Source organism: Scleropages formosus, chromosome 4, assembly GCF_900964775.1.
Source record: "Scleropages formosus chromosome 4, fSclFor1.1, whole genome shotgun sequence".
NCBI lineage: Eukaryota > Metazoa > Chordata > Actinopteri > Osteoglossiformes > Osteoglossidae > Scleropages > Scleropages formosus.
The window spans coordinates 18,175,918-18,194,219 of record NC_041809.1 but is presented as its reverse complement, the minus strand read 5'-3'; the positions used below and the strand labels follow the sequence as shown (position 1 = coordinate 18,194,219).

At 40.1% G+C, this 18,302-nt stretch overlaps 1 protein-coding gene across 1 annotated transcript in view; it reads right to left on the bottom strand.

Annotated features, from left to right (window-relative positions):
* The window catches only part of ntm (neurotrimin), a 300,077-nt gene extending 282,472 nt beyond the window's left edge, over positions 1-17,605 (bottom strand). Inside the window, exon 1 of the mRNA XM_018755122.2 lies at positions 17,132-17,605. Within this exon, the coding sequence (XP_018610638.2) occupies positions 17,132-17,192 (61 nt within the window). The 5' untranslated portion in view covers positions 17,193-17,605. The remainder of the gene's footprint in view (positions 1-17,131) is intronic.
* Between the last annotated feature and the right edge of the window lie 697 nt (positions 17,606-18,302).

Below are 18,302 nucleotides of genomic sequence, written 5' to 3'. Positions count from 1 at the left end.
AGAGTTTATTCAGAGTCTGTTACTGTGTGATCTCCACCAGTGAGTCCAGTTTCACTCCCAGGACAGAGCCAGACTTATTGATTAGTTTGCTGAGTCTGGTGGCATCTCCTGTAGTAATGATACTGCCCCAGAATCACACTGTAAAAAGACTGCACTGGCCATGACAGACTAGTAAAATATCACCAACTGTGATCCGCACTCCAGGACCCAGGCCTCCTTAGAAAGTAATGGTGACTCTTTCCTCACTTGATCGGCAGTGAATGACAATTCAGTGTTGTGAGGTATGGTGGAAGTACTGTAGGGTTGTGGTCAACAAGGTGGTAGTGACAGAGGAGATCAGGTGTGCTCTAGAGGTAGGGTGGAGGTGACGGTAATGTTACGGTGATGTTATCAGCTGGAGAGGCTGTGAAGAGTAATCAGGTTTTTCTATGGGTGTATATCATATTGTAAAATACATTTTAGTCTATTTGTAAAAATACATTGAAGAGCAGAAAGGCTTGACTTCCTGCCGGGAATACGAGGGCATGAAATTGCACAATGTTAGCATATTAATATTCACATTATGCCCCTTGTCTTCTGAATGCCTTGTGGCTATGCTGACAGACCACTGTACAGCTTCTAAGAAGGTTGCCATTTGCCAAAAGAAATCTCAAAACACAGTTTCAAAAGAATAATATACAATATGTGAACAGATGTGAATGATTAATATCTATTGCAATTCCCACAATGTCCCACTTTAGATGTTACTTTAACCTCTGCCCTTATTTGGAATTGGTTGGATTATTTTTGTAGGTTTTTAAGTACTTTACTTAGAGAACAGTATACTGACAAAATAAATCCACAGACACATACATTGCAAAAACATTCAAAAAGAGTTTTATAGCATGTCTTGAAGAAACCCATTGAGGTAAACATGCATTTCTCAATTTGGTCTCAAAAACATGAATATGTATATTACAAGACAACAAAATAGCAAAAAGGAAGACTGATAACTTTAGCCTAGCAGACTGAAATAAATGAAAAAGATAGATATCTTAATAATACACAAAATAAGCAACCTTACATAAAATAAGATTTACATTTTTTCCCCAAGTTTTCTCTAACTCACAAGTATTGAATGCTGCTAATCTAAGGGCACCCACAATTCCACTCCTATTATACTGAATCCCATCATGCATGCAAAATGAGTACAGTTGGACTCATATTTCCAGAAGCCTTGTCTGAAATTACCCTCTGATGGCACTTCTACCTTAAGAATGTGTACCCCAAAGGGGAGGTTATGGGCATGCTTCAGGGGGGAGCCCCCTGGCCAAGCACAGACTTTTAACATAGTAGATAATTCGCATAATTAGCCCCCATTGTATACATCATTTGCATTTACGTTTTCATGCTGTCTCTCAAATCAGTTGGGCACAGCGCAAAGGAAGTCGATCATTATGTAGCCATTCTCTGGGAGAGGCCCTGTAGCCTTGCACAAGAGTGGTGCTCTTTTATCAAAGGATAGCTCTGGGATGCGCTTGAACAAAAAGCTGGCATTAAAAAATATTTTGAAAAACAGGAGAGAAGTTCAGCTGCTGATGGTTGCATTTTCCCTGTCAAACTTCACAGTCGGCCTGAATTCAGAAGTTCACTCGGCATTCTCTCGTATCCACCCTGTCCTGTATTTTGGCCACCCGCTCCCCATTACAGCAGCAGTTCCCTGATCTTGGATGCGTTCTCTTTAAGAAAATTTAGCCACAGCAAATCCTCAGAACTTTACAACATGACGGTTTCATTAGAACATTGTTAACTCAAAGAAAAAACACCAACCGTCCATTTTTACAATCTTTATAATTTCCTAATTCGACCCTTCCAACAAAGATGGCCCTGACAGCCAATAATAATAAAGTCATAAAGCAAACAGAGGGTGTTAGATTTACGATAATAGGGGTCTGACTGACCAGCACCAGAGGTCTGAGCGGTGGAGCGCTCCTTTTAACTTACAACAATAAAGTCTGAATGTGTTCTCACTGGGAGGCTATATCAAAGGAAGTCGTTGAAGGGCAAAATCTTTTCTCCTCCTTCAGGGTTAGGTGGTGTCATCATTTCACTGGTTTAACAAGTTCAGGTCTGTATCATTGAGCAGGATGTTATACTGGAAACATTATTATACACTAACATTATACAATATGAGGGGTGGAAACAGGTAAATACTGAAACAGAATGCAAAATTACATCAAAGAACCTCTCCAAAAATTAAAAAAATAAATATCTGGTCCCAGGTGACAGAACATAATGCACATGAGAGTTTATTGTTCTATTTCATATCAATATAATTGCTTAGATGCCTTTATCCAAATGATGATTTGTAGACAGCCTTCAATGTTATTTACCTATTGCCAGCTCATTAAGCTAGGTTTTTTAACCAGTCCACATTAGTACCTTGGTCAGAGAGTAAAACAACAATCTTTGGCTTACAAATGCACATTGCTAACCGTTACACTAAAAGCTAATCTTCAACAAACACAGTAATGTGTCGAGGAAACATGATCTATTTATTCATTTATCTATTATTATCTATTATTTATTTGTTCATCTACGTATCTATTTTTTTTTCCTTGTCTCGTCTTTGTGTGTTCGCTACTATTGTGTAATACAGGGCTGCTTGAAAATAAGTGAACCCTCTAGGGATGGTCATTAGTATTGTATGAAATATTAAAATTCACTTGTAAAATCTAAATCTTGAATCTTACAATGAATAAATGATCATGATTTACACACCTGATTCTATTTACTTACTGGGTTTAACCAATGGCCCTTGGCATTCACATGTTTTTGCAGCTGCACTACTGTTTTTCAACTACACACATGATTTCCTTGAAAGCAACATATGGAATTGGTCCATTATACATCTATTATGTGAGATGGGAAAGACTGCTTCTGATTACTAATGATTTTGTGGAAAAACTAAGGAACTAAGGGGTTCACATACTTTCAAGCAACATTGTATGTCATTGCCCTTGAAGGATAGAGCTGCTGATGCAAAACTAATTCTGGAGAAATCTAACAATCAAGTTGAATCATAATCGTATCATATTGTATCATAACATTTTTATAAATTTTTTATACGGTCTGTGGCAAGAGCAGGAAAAAACTCAAAAATTATTACGACTGTCACTGACTGTGGTGTGTCAGTACGTTTTCTTTTTAGGGCCAGTGGGGTTGCGCCTCGGGAAGTTGCTGTGAAGCCTGCAGTGTGTATCTGAGTTCACAGTCGTACACTCTACGAATGAGACCCAGGGAAAACAAAGTGGCCCATGTTCACTTCCGTGGATGACATGGCTGAGTCCTCCACCTTTGTTTCGCTCAGTAAAACCAAGGTTAGCCTATTGGGGGCCAAGTTCGGCAAATGCCAAATTCAACAGGTAGTGTTCCCTCCAAACATATTATGTCACATCATGAAGAAATGCACACAGCTCACAGTATGCACATAGACAAAGGTTTATACCTGCGGTCAGCCAATCTGAGCTGGTCTGGGTGTTATGTTAAGAGAGAAACGTAAGAGAAGGGTAAATGGCATGAGTAATATTGGGAGGAAAAAGAGTGAAACACAAAAAACTGTTCTTTTCCTCGACAGATACACAGCTGTGAGTAATATTGTGCTCTGCGAAATGCAATTAGATGCAGACACACAACCCTTCCGTGATGTATGAAGGACTGTGTCACCCAGAGACTAGGTGGGTCAGATATGTGCCAAGCAGTTTCCATTGTGTACTGGAGAAAGGGCATCTGTAAATGAGGCATTTGTAACCATGGAACACTGAAGAGCGACAGTGCCATTACATTGTGTGATTTCCTACATTTTTCACTTAGTGGCAAGCTGATGCGATGTGTTATTATTTGGCCTAAATGCAGTCCAGAGTTTCTAAGAGCACCATCTGAATAAATTACATTTCTCAGGAGTCTGTGTGGAAATGCTAAGCCTCTCTGTTGATTTATCGATCAATTAATTCACAATATTATAAATCATTTTCATGTAGGACTGACCTCCTCCAGGGTGAAAAAAATAAGAAGACTCCTCATTCTGATTTATGTAATTCACTGAGTTTGGTATCATATTTTGAAATGTGTCCTGGGTATTTTGAACATAAAAATAATATATGGCGAAAAACAAACAAAACCTATTTTTCACATTAGCCCTGAGACAGGTATACAGACCTGCTTATAGCCACTTTTCCTCTTTGAAGGCCACCTGCCCACACAAAATTTATGGTTGGGTACACTCACTTACACAATATTTTATTTTATGCACCACGGTGTCCTGCAATGCAACCCTCGTCCCATCATTCAGTTTTCAGCATTGGAATGAATATTTAGGTATTTTAGAACTGTTATTTTATCTAACCAAAAAGTACACAGAAAAGCTAAGCACATTCTGTGGCATTATAATAAGCTAATGCAATTTTAAACACCCACATGAAACTGAGCACTGTAGCTATCAAAAAGGGTGTTACTGTCAGTGCTTTTCGTGAACTCAGAGGTAAAAAAAAAAAAAAAAGACACTGTGTCCTATGTGCTATTTCAAGTACCTGGGAATAAAAATGACTATCAGCTGTTCATCACTTCTCAGAAACATATCAACGAACTAAACAATCTGAACATATCCACGCCAGACTCTGCCATGCCAGAGGGAGTGCGGACACACACACACACACAGACACACACACACACAGAGTACATTAAGTTAGAAGCACTCAGTGTGAAGAGCACAAAGCACAATTTAAATTACCAAGCAAAAAATACCTCTCTCTCCATGTGGAACTGTATTACAGTCTGGAACTGTTGTAAATGACCCATGAGTCCTACGAACTCTATTTATGACTTAAGAATGACAGATATTTTTGAAACTAGTTGCTAAATTGTAATGCTAGGTTAAAAAAAAAAAAAAAAACTAGGAACAAAAGGTAAAAAAAAACTAAAAAGAGTTTCTGAATGTAACTACCTCTACTTTCCCAGTTATATTTCAGTGTGTTTTGATAAACAATCATAGTCCTGCAGCAGGGTCCTAGTAAAATGGATCAATAAACGATGTATATTAAAATTAATCTCTACTACCATTTGCTTGAGGAAATTGCTTTGTATACAGCAATTTAGAACTGGTATTAACTTGTTATGAAAAGGTACGGTCAAATAACTTTGTACTTTTTGCACCTGTTAGACCAAAAAGTCTTTTGGTGTTAAAAACAATTAAATGCTAAGAAAGAAAAATATTATTGGATATTAATGATTAGCTTTCTTAACCCGTGATCACTGTCATAGCATGTTATTTATGCTATGACTGTATGGTGGAGGTAGTTCAACACAAGCTGTGATATATTTAAAAGGAATAAATATGAGAAATGCTCATGCATGCTGGCTGAATTACATTAAACCATTTCTTTATGGTGCAGAAACTGAAGCGGGTCTGTGTATACAGGTGTGAGCAAACACCTCTATGCTATCCCAGTACCTCCTGCAAGGTAACATCGTAGGACTTATGAAGAAAAAATCATTTGTATCATTTAACTGTGAAGGAAAGAGTATACAAACATAGGATGAAATTTTTTTTCAAATTCAACTAAACAACTACAGTTTGTAACTTGTTATTCCAGCTAGTGCAATAAAACTCAAAACAGCATGTGAACTGATGTCACCTGGGAGTAAACCTTTGTGTCAGACATTGACCCTAAAATATAACAATACACCTGTGTACTGGTGGGCATGGGATCAAAATGGAAGGTACAATCCAGTCAAGTAAAAACAAAAATACTGCAACAAGCAAAAACACTGAGTCAAGCGCTGAGCCCGAAACCCTAACGCCCACGCACTAACTCTTATCTCACCTATAATTTATGTTAATCTCCACCCTGGGTTGCTGTTATGTTATAAAAAGCTAGTTTTGGATAAAATAATGACTAATATATTTGCAGTTATTTAGGAGCCATAGAACAAATTATGATTCAGGAAACGCACCCACTCATCTATCCTGAGACATGCTCAAACACAGATTCACACCGACACTCAGTATACACTTTGTGGACTTGTAAGTCCTCTGCAACCTTCAAAATGAAAACATGGCAGGCATCACATTTAGTGTGTTAAATTACTGGTCAGACTTTGCTAAAAAAAAATATATATATATATATATATATTTATACACACACACACACACATATATGATATACTGCATATATGCGGCAATAATGATAGTCATACATTTATCTTGGTAAGGGGCTAGAGGAAAAAATCAATTTAAAGGTTAAAAAAGTGGTATATTTCCTATCTACTTAATTGAGGCTCAAAAGAAAGTGTAGGCATAATTAACTTGCATGAGACTGGAAAAAAGAATGTCTCTCAGCAAGGTTATGACTCCTCTCAAACAGAAACCCATTTGACACAATATCAAAGGGAAAATGCATGACACCAGCAACCCACTGAGCTGGAAATTTAAATTAAAGTTTCTCTTTTCAACAACTTGTAGACAGAAAAGGTTGCCCACAAACCTGGGATAACTGCAAAACAGAGACCCAAATCTACGTTTCCAAGGAACAAGTGCATCGAGCTTCATACGGATCCCGTCAATAATCTTATTAGTTAACGCCAAGAGGACTAATCCTCTGACAGACTGATTAATGGCAGCAAGACAAAAAAGCCACTATCAATAACAACATTTGCCTCTGCTCACCGTCTCGCGTCTCTGGTGCTAAGACGAGGCAATTCTGTGCTGCCCTGTGTTGTGATAACTCTCGGAGGAAAACTTGCTACTCTATCATTTTGTTATTTGGCGGTTCTCCCATTTGTGTGCACTTGCCGGGGGAACAATGCATGTCAGAGATGCAACAATGCGTATTCACTCGCAGCAGACACAGGGAATAATAACTGACTGACATGACAATGTGCTCCTACAAATGTCAGAATTTCTGCAGAAATGTTGAACATTACTCTCGGGTATCAAAATGCTGTCTTACATGTGACATTTTGAAATTGGGCCTTTCTTGCCAATGAAGAAAAGTAAACACTATATATTTCCAACTAGTCATAAATATTCAAAAATTGTCAGATTTACCCTTATTGCAGTAAGCAGGAAACACGTGCAACGAATAACCCCCAGGCTTAAAGACGCAATGACACTTGACGATACGTTGACATCAGCATACTAGCGTGCATTGCCAATCAATGGACCACACGTCTATTTTAAGAAATAAGGTTCAAAACATTTAATTTCTTCACTAGGTCAAGTAGCAATACAACGTAGCACAAGTGTGAGACATTAAGGGTGTACTGAAATAATCTGAATGCATGTGAAATCTCTGCGATCAACTGACATGGACAAAGACTTTTTTTGTCCTTCAAGCTCTTCAAAAGAAAAAGCTGGCACTTACAGTCACATTCTGACTAAGCTGATGTCTGCCTTCAACCATGATTTGTATGGGTTTTACTATGATGAGTGATAGCCCTAATTGAAATGTCTGAGCTCTCAACCCAGCATCCGGCAGCTGACCAGCAGAGCACAAAGTAATCACAGACATAGGGATTAGAGCTCTGGCTATGTGCTTCCAACCAAGCCCACCATCTGTTTGGTAATCACACCCATGATGCCCACCATCCTGGTTCAATTCTTGTTTTCCAGCTCAAATATTTCTCCCAGCATCAAGTTCTCAGGACTTTATGACTGACCGCAAGTCCTGAGCAATAATGGTACTAGGTTCTTGGAAAATTCGCTCAATTGTCAAAGTGCGGGCTCTTGTTGTCTGCAAATTTGTTAAAGGCATGCAGTGTGGAGCTGACACAAGAGAACACACAGCTATGTACCGCAGAGAGTGGCCACTGCAAAATTAGTCAAACAGATTAGCTGATACAGCATCATGCCACTGTTCATACTGTTTTCTTGTTCAAATACACACACAGACACACACACACTGAAACGGCTTGTCCCAAGTGGGGTCGAGGCACGCCGGAGCCTAACTCAGCAATACATGGCGCAAGGCTGGAGGGACACACCCAGGACGGGACGCCAGTCCGTCACAAGGCATTCCAAGCGGGAGTTGAACCCCAGACCTGCCAGAGAGCAGGACCTGGCCAAGCCCACTGTGCCACCATGGCCCCCTTATTTAAATATTCCCATATTATTGTTGTTGGTAATCTTAAAGGAAAGCTTTAAAGCATACCACCATTCAAAAATACACAGAAGCTTTCTTTCTGACAGTCTCCAATTTACACCAACATACTTGACATGAAGCACTGATACTGCAGGGGTAAGTGTGAATTTCCGCTTGGAAGGGGTCAATAAGGTAACAACCAATCATTCACATGATATTTATTCGTTCAGCTGACGCTCCTCTCCAAAGACGCTGACAATGTTAAGGCACCTACAATTATTTACCCATTTAGACAGGTGTGAGATTTTGCAGTAAGTAACTTGCCCAAGGGCACTAGCAGAGTTGAAATTCAAACCAGTAACCTTTAGGTCCAAAGGCAGTAGCTATAACCACTATGCAACCAGCTGCCTGAACAGTTCAACATTTTAAATTTAATTGCCTTGCAGGATACAAATTCATGTTCTTTTAGACCCCATCAGTATCCAAAGCTCACATTATGGGAATGAAAGCTCAGGCAGGTAAACCTGATTAAATGGCAAACCCTGTTTTTATTTAAAATAGTACAGAGTGTGGCTCACTGACTGCCAGCTTTGCTTCTTCTTTAAAAGCAATGCAAGAGGAAAGAGTAACACACAAAGCACAGAAATGACACCATGCTAATGTGACAGGTCCAAGTGTCTGATGACAGCTGCCGTCTTTCTCGGCTTTTTTAAAATGCACTCCAGAGGAAATTGTGTGTCACAGAAAAGAAGGCAAAATGGCCACATTGTAAACCTTCGCCAAGTGACCTGGAACGAGACGATGCTAATGTATAGATGGATGACAGTTTAGTTACTTACCTCCCACACTGCAGCATTTCTCTCAATGTCTATATCACTTTTATGACTTACAACACACATTTTTATAGTTCCCTCGAAAATAAACATGACAACACTCAGCACCTAGAGAAAACTAACGAAACTTTTCCTTATCTCACAGATACACCTGTGAAATTGAAATAAGGCTGCAAAATATGGGCAGCAATCTCAATAGTTGGCATTAAGTCTATTTCAGTTTTTTAAATATTTTTGATGTTTCACAATGATGAGGCATCAAACTTGTCAACTTGATTAAAGTAACCACAGTTTTTCAAAATGCTCTTTTTGAAAAATATTCCTAAATTTATCATTGATTTCCTTGGTACAGATGTCCTTATCCAATAAGGCTATGCAGCAGCAGGGCTGAGGAGGGCAATCAAATTGTATACAAGGGTAAAAAATAGACATTCTGGCAATCCAGTTAGACTAAAATGGATCATTTTAATTAGACTTTGTTCTTTGTGAAACACTAATGCTGAATATGCTAAACTGAAAAAAATGACAGGGAAAATGTTATCAAACCACAGCTTTTCACAGTATAAATCCCTAATTTGCATATGTTGGACAGTTTGGTGTCAGCACTTCGGCATATGTAATATTTTACACCTTAGCATATATCTCAACATGTGTTCTGGAAGGAAATTTGTTCTAAAGTGTATTCTAAACACTTACACTTTAAAAAAGTGTGTGGATCGAAGTTACTGTAGCTGGATCGCCAACTTTCTTCCATTCTTGACGCACATATGACATTGTAAATAGAACAACCAGAATAGCTCTACTTTTTGATATTGTCACCATATTAGTGAAGTCTCTTTGCCTACAGCCTTCTTTTAAAAAATATGCTGGAGAAAAACATCCAAGGAAATAAATGTAGCCACAATAAAAGAGCGAAGACAGTCAATGTACCTGGCACTGCATGCTTATTTCACACCATGCTTTTCATATTTTGGTCTCCCATTCCAAAGCAATTGTGGTTAAGGGTACAACAGCCGAGCCTCTCCTGGAAACTGAGTCTGAAAATAATTCTGGACTTTGATCAGAAGACCATTTCCATAAACAGCATGATATCCACTGCCGTTGGACACCATTGCAAGCAGGTATATATAAAACACTCATTTACCCTGTTCTTATAGTGAATGCTCCCTGGGTTATGTATATAGGCATGCATTTGAATATCTTTTAAGATTCTTTAATTCTTTGAAAATCCAACTGAGGTTTACAGTTTCCATGGATGAAAAGTTTCAGCATACTTATTTAACTGCTAGAAATCACTAGAGGTATAAAGGCTCAGCTGCAAAAAATATGAAATTTTCTTAACAGAATAATTGTCATAAGATATTTAACACCCTTGCGCATAACAATATTTACATTTTGAATGTTGTTCAGTGTGTGAACTCTTACACACATCTTGTAATGCACCAGGACTTGCCATCAGCAATGTAATCTTTCATTTTTGGGTGTTTTTGGGTCTTCCAAAATCAGACACCTTCATCCAGGCAACCCAACCAGAGCTGATCAGACCCCAGCCTGTGTTCAGGTAGGTCTACCTTGAATCCACTGCTCACCTCTCCTGATCCATCACATGTAGATGCTCTGTCCACAACATCAGCAACAACTTTAAGAGCCTTCTCCCTCTGCCTGTGACACCCAATACACTGTAAGCCCTATACAGCAACCTTCCCGCAAAGTCTCTGCAACCTACTTCAATGGGCATACACCTTGGTCTCCAAAGTTTTGAGTGGCCCTGTACTACCAGCTCCTCGTGCTTCACCATATTTAACTCATTAGCTTATGTTATGTTTTTCTTCTGAGAGGACCATAAGCTCCACCAAATGAACCTCTCTAGACTCTACTAAGAGTAGCGCAATGTCCAGTCTTAGCCTAAGTGTTTTTGAATGCCAGTTCTACTCTTTCCCCCCTCCCTGAAAACTACCCCTTGGAATGATCAGCAACTCCTAATAAATCCAATCCCCACACTGAGCGACTGCAGCACAGCCTTGAGCACCTGGTCGCTGCAGCAGCGGTTTTGTGCAGCTGCTGAGGACGTGCTCCAATGCCCCTCTTTTTCGACATAACAGACATGATGAGAGTCAACTTTTCCCAGTCTGAACAGGTTAGATGGCCTTAAAAGTAAAGCACAGACTGCCTGGTTAAGGTACTTGTTATACTGCAGCTCTTCTGTTTCCAAGAAGCCCTGATTTCCAATGATTATTCCCACTTGTACATGTTCACTGCTGCTGCGTTTCTACCATCCATGTCATCTGTTCTTCCTCAATCGCTGAGCACCCTCATTCTGAATCAAGCTGTGCTTCTTCTTTCCCTGGACCTTTGTCATAATGCCATGATGGAACACTGCCCAAGCCTGCCCTTCCAGATGCCACTAAGCCCACCATCATGCTCTCCTGGATCCAGGACTGTACCTGCCACACTGCTGCTAATGCACTCCACATTTTGCCTGTCCTCAACTCAATACCAGTTTCAGAGACCCAAAGAACGTTCAAACTAATGCACTGTAGCACTTCTCTCACCAATGTTTCCATTTACTCTGACTCTAGACTCCCGAAGAGTAACTTTGGCTTGTTGATCCGCCTGGACTGCTAAGCCACCAATGAAGGTCGCAGCTTATCCTTCACTCAAGAGACTCAGCTGTTAGAAAAGAAACTTTGTAATCCATGCTTTAAGTTTACCTGAAAGTCCTGACTTGTCCATTATTGTTAGCCAACCCTCCAGTTCCTGGTTAGTTGCTTGAATAACTGTTGAATCCACAAACGTGCTGTCAAACAACTTACCTAAGCTTATGTTAACTTACCTGGCTTTTCCAAAATGGATGGAATCAATGTACTTCCAGTGTAAAGCAGACCATATTAATAGGCTTATCTTTCCTTGGCATCAGAGACCTGGACTTTGATGGTTTTAAAACCATCCTAGCCCACATAATTAGGCTACTCCACCTACACCTGGGACAGACACTGTTGTCACTGTCAAGACATCCAGAAAAAGGTAAGCCAAAGGGCTGGGGATGGATCAGAGGCATAAAAGTCCAAAATGGCAAAGGAGTATTCTACTATAACTAGTAAAGACACTGTCACTTTTCAATCACCTATGTGATTTATGTTATTGTAGCACACACACTGGGTGAAGCCGCTTGTCCCGAGCAGGGTCGCAGCAAGCTACCCAGCTTGCCCTACCCAGTAACACAGGGTGAAAGGCTGGAGGGAGAGGGGACAGGCCCAGGACAGGACACCAGTTCATCACAAGGCTCCCCAAGCAGGACGTGAACCACAGACCCACCAGAGAGCAGGACCTGGCCAAGCCCGCTGCGCCACTACACCCCTGTGCTATTGTAGCATTAGCTTTTAATATGTAAGCTTTCCACCACACCTGTTTAACAAATACTTTGTGCCAGCTATCACCAAATAAAATTTTAAAATTCCTTCATTATAAAGAACAGTGTCAAACCTAATGGTCACAGAAACCCATTGTTTCATGATGTGCTTGTATACATCTATGAGACGTTTCAAATACTGTATTATGCAAATGCTAGATTTCAAAATCTTACACATATTTCCTTACACTTTAAATTCAACAAAAGAAACATTGTCAAAGTCCTAAAAGTACTTTCCCAAGTTTTACACAAGATAAGAATCAATTATTTTCAACTTTACATAGGTTGTAAATGATTATTAGACAGTATAGCTGGTGTTCCGCCAGAAGGAAGGAATCTTGCCAGAATTAACTTTAAATGGTACTTTGGGACTTTGAAGCATAAAAATATTAATACGAAAGCAATAAACTAAAAGCTTAGTTTCTCAGTTTAAAAAAATTATATTTTATTTTTTCTAAAAAATTTACATCCTAAAACTGTATAAATGAAACCCTGTAAATAAAGCTTGACATATTTTATACATTTTTTATTGTTAAAATTACAGTAAGAATAGTTTTAAGGTTTTTTTTTTACTTCCTGTAATCCAGAATTAGCATCTTATCTCACTTTGATCTCAGTCTACTTAGCACTATTTTGTAGGCCTAGAAAAAACTGTCTTTATGTAGAGTAAATAATTTATTCATGAACTCCTGTTTGTGAAAAACAGAATATAGTTGAGCAATAGAGAAGATAAAAGCAAAGCACACTGGGAGAAGATTAGTACTGCCAACTACCCCATACTGTACAGACACAAGGGACCATAAAATGGATATTGTTAGATGGGAAAAGTATGGTATCCATAAGCAGATATCATATAGTTTAATACAAAAATATACACAAGAACCAAGACATCACAGAGGCAGTACAATTTTAATTGTATAAAATAGCAGACGCGAGCAACAGAACCATCTGAAGTTCTGAAAGTTATGTAGAATAGCATCTCCTACTTCATTGCAGGATTACGTAAAACTGAGTTTCTCTAAATGCTAGATCAAACTCCAACTAAACCCCTCTGTGTATGTATAAATAATACAGTATATACACATATAAAGAGTATGCTTTAGAAACACACACATTTTCTGAACCGCTTGTCCCATACGGGGTCACAGAGCCTACCCGGCAACACAGGGTGTAAGGCCAGAGGAGGAGAGGACACACCCAGAACGGGACACCAATCCATCACAAGGCACCCCAAGCGGGACTCAAACCCCAGACCCACCAAAGAGCAGGACCCGGTCCAACCCGCTGCACCACCGCACCCCTTCTGCTTTAGAAGCATTATATTTGAATTGGTATTCACATATGTCAGAATGCTCTATGACAAACGTCAGAGCAGAAAATTTCAATATCGCTGCAGCTGGAAAAGTATCCAGTGAGTAGTCTGCCATCTCTTCAAGCACACGAACAAGTAAAAGACAGAAGGCTTTCCCAGATGAAACAGCCAAATCCTCTAGCATGTTAATGCTCTCCATTGGATGACTTGACTGCTTGAGGGATTTTGAAGTGTTGATACAGTTTATTCCTTTGTCGTTTTCTTTTGTTGCAGTGGAGGGTAGCAATGAAGTTTTGGTTTCACACCAAAACTTCACAATGCCGTTTAATATAATTTAAAATGATAATTTAAAATTCTGGACTACAGAAAATAAAATTAGAATATTAAAATCCAGAAACAGTCCTGGAGGAAAAGATCAGCAGTATTTGTTTAATGATAAGCTAAATAAGTAACCAACAGAGAGGAGCCAGGTGAAAAAAAATTAAACATCAGCTCAACCAAAACTGCCATTTAACTGTACAAATACCCAAATGGGTATCACATACTTCTGGTTTTCAGGCAATTTGTCGGTGCATCCAAAGAAACACACTTCTTATCACATTCTCACAGGAAATATAACTGGATTTTTAGACAGTCAAATGAAGAGGGATATTTGCTTTTAAAGAAACATATCATTCCCAGTGCGCAGGCCACACACTCAGTAGTCCTCATGGCCATTTTCCTCAATAATATAATAAGCCATACTGAAACATTTATGAATTCAGCAGTACATGACAAAAAACAAACATTTTGATTTAGAGGTTTACTGTTGCTACCATAAATGCGTGAGTGGGATAACACCAGGCTCTAATTTATAATATGCTCCTTTATGAACAGAGCAGGCTCTGTGTCCCTTTGATTTAAAAAGAATGGGCAAAGTGGCAATTTGACATCTGGGCTGAAACCGATGTCAATTACTCATGCTTGTCATCTGTGCCTAATGCGCCTAATTTTCTTAATAACATTTCGTACAGGGGAGCACCAGGAAAGTGTCGCTGGAGGAAGGAGTCTCCCCACTTCAGGTTGTTCAATCAGGGCAGACCACCTGAAACTAGAGGGCTGCAGTCTTGGAGCAACGGCCAGTCTAGAGCTTTGCTCCTAGTAAAACCTGGTCGACATCTGATGGCTTTTGAGCTGTTCTGACAGAACTAGTACGTATTGCTGCACACAATATTGTCTATTTCTGCAAGTAAATACATTAGCAATTATACCTCGGTGGCATATGATAATCTTTCTAAATCATGAAGAGGATGGAGAGCATTTGTCTTAAGCAAGAAATGAATGTGTCTTATAGAGGCTGAGACAAAAGTCCAGTCAGGAAGTGTCTGTTTAGCCGTACGTCATACTCATTATTCTCATCGCAAAGTCACTTGGATACCAGAAATGATGGCAAAATGGTGGTAATGCTCAATGACCCTTACTTGAACAGTCACTGCTCATATTAAGAGTAACATCCAGTGACAGAGCCCTAAACACAGACTGCAATAATTCAGATATGATGACTCACTGCACTGTTGAATTAAGAAAGCTACAGACAGAAATGCCCAGACATGACTGCAAAGTGAAAACTAAAGAAAATACTGTGTTCACTGTGTGATGACAGCATGTCACACTAGAAGGACCGTCATAGCACACATATGCTGGCAGCTACAATGATTCCTCTGACCTGCAGTATATGAACACGTGCAGAGAACATTTCAATGGGTGCCCTTTTGCTTCTCCTCTTAGGAGAATTTTGTGAGGTGTGGGTGAGACTGGGGCACCTCCTGGCCATCTGCTGCCACCAGGCTGTCTTCTGCAGCGGCAGCTTAACTGCTCTAAATGACTTCCTTCGCACTCACTGCTGGAAGCTGAACAACAGCTGTTGCACCCGGTTTTGATTTAATGACCACTGATTCCCACCGTCGCAGAGGCAGGCCAGCAAGGGGAAGGACGGACAGCATACAATAGCAGACCTATGGGATCTGAGCCCAGACACCATGGGGATGTGTACTGCATCCTGGCAACACTGTGCTGGAGCTGCTCCACAGCCTCCTGGAAAGAACCCACAAAAAAAAGAGGCAAAAGCTCCTTCTCAAGAAGAGCGCCTCAGCAGCAAAGCATTTGCGCTCCTGTACCCCAACATGCACCCATGAGTCACATAAAAACGCCTCTGTTTCCCACACAGTCCAGCAGTCCTCAGCGCAGATCTATGAAAAAGAGAGCTAATATCAGCCAGCTAGAAGACAGAGACCAACAGCAGGTTCTCTAGGACACCCAAGTTCCCCAGAAAAGGCGGGAACCAGTATGAGAGCAGGATATTCTGACTTCCTTATCATTGGGTTGCAGCCACTAGCAGTGAACCATGAAGGAAAGGCAGTGTCTTGGGAGCGCTGCTCTTTAATCTGTTCTCATCACACACTCCTCGCACTTTCTCTGGAGATCTGAATTATTAAGTGAGTGCACGTAATGGATCACACTTAGTGCAAAAGCATTTCAAGTGGTTTGGATTCACGAAGCACCTTTTTTAATTTTTTTTCCACTGAAATCCAAGTAATAAAATCAAATGACTTGCCGGGTATTCACGAGAGCTGGAGATACTATGGCTATTGCTTACTAAGGAAGGGAAATCACCTACGGATACGATAGTGCTGCAAAAATTGATACTGTTCTTACCAAACTGAACTAAGAAATAACTGCATGAAATGAAGACTTTGACAATAACGAAATATAATATGCAGCAGCATTAAGTTTCTTTTTTTTCTATACTAATGCGAGGCATCGCGTATCTCGCCGTTTTTTCCAAAACTCGTTTCGGGAGATGAAACCATTCATTGTTTTTCTGTTTTGGATTCGTTCAGACAGGTTAACTCGTGGAGCTGGACGCGTCCTCAACAAGGATGAGCAAGTAGTCTAACTCTAACGGACTTTACTCCCGACAGACCGTCCCTTCCACGAGAGCAGAGCGGGCTACGCAAATGCGTCACTCGTCCATGAGCGCTAAAACAAGACTCTCTTGTCTTGTCAAGAGCCTCTAACATTTGGCAAGTCAGTGATAAAAAGGAAATAACTACCTCTAAAATACGTCTCTCTCATAAAGATAAGCAGTAACTATAAAGAAACGGTAGATCGCAATCAGGAGTGGTTTCCTTGCACAAAGAAACGCAAATGTGCCGAGTACAGCGCCTTGCGGCACACTGCTTCCTAAAGCAGGAGGCATCGCAAAAATGAGCGCAATTTCCAAGTGTCTCCTCCATAATTACACGTCTCACGTATGATGTCCACACGAAACTGCGCAAATTCCAACTTATATTATCTGTGTAACATTTTTTTCCCTCTCCACATGAGTATTCTTCTCGGTATTATTATTATTATTATTATTATTATTATTATTATTATTATTATTGCGGTTCTTTTATTTTCCTTTAAGAAAAAGACTTGCCTTGCTGGATGAAAAGAAGTGCCATTCCGGTGAGAATAAGCCAGCAAACGGGTCTGTCCATGGCCGCTGGAGAGGTATCTTCAGCCGATCGAAAATTGACCAGAGAATCCACGCAAGAACAAGAGCGCAGCGCTCGGGGAATCAGGCGGATTTTCCCGTGGACACTTCCCGATGTCTGTCACTGAGAGCGGATCCTCCACGCAGACACGGAGAAGTCCCTCCTTCACTGGCAGATTGGCTCTGATTTCCACGTACTCGCCGGAGAGGCGCCTCGTTCAGAGCTGAATTCACAGAGAGGCTGCTTTCCAAGAACCCGCTGCGAGCTTCATTCACTGGAGCGTCAGATGTGGCCAGAGAGGAGCTCGCATACACTGCTGTGACTGCAGGTCATCTCATGCACTCTCTCCACTCTTCTTCCACACTGAGCTCGATCTGATCCCTGACAACTTGCAGCGCAAAGTTCCTGCAGTTTTCAAATTGCAGAGCCTCTTACCTTTTCCTGTCCCTCGAGTGGTGTGCCTACGGTAGGTATTTAACAGTGCGGGATTCCATTGCAAAATTCCTTCCTTCTGATGGTTTACCAGTGTGAGGAACTCTGAATTATACTTTGCTCGGTTATGTATTCTAACGACAGGTGATTAAGAAAATGTGTAATATTGTTACAGGTGCAGGTTCGAATCCCACTAAAAAGCTGATCTATCTATTAGTCTTTAAAATGAAGCTGTACTAAATACCAGTATTGATTAAACCCATTAAAGCCATCCTGACACAATCTGCGCAGTTGTATAACTTCTTTATAGAACTCTTGTAAGCCAGAACCTTCAGAAATTAACTTATGAATATTTTTCGAGAATACTATTGAATATTAAATGAATTGATTTCACATTCCTCTAGTCTGCCAGTGTAAATATACAGAGCTCATGCAGAAATTTTACTTACATAAGATGTTCCAGTATACACACATAGTATGAAACATATTTATACCCTTAGTAGATAAGAGTTTTTAAAATTAGTCATTTGTGATCGCAGTACAAAGTGTGGGGACCTCGGTCTTTTAAAGTATTACATTCACAAAATGTGCAAGGCTATGTGCTCTCCAAATCAGTGGCACTCAAAAACCTTGAGGACTGTAACAGATTTATGAAACCAATACTCTATTGCAACTGGCAGG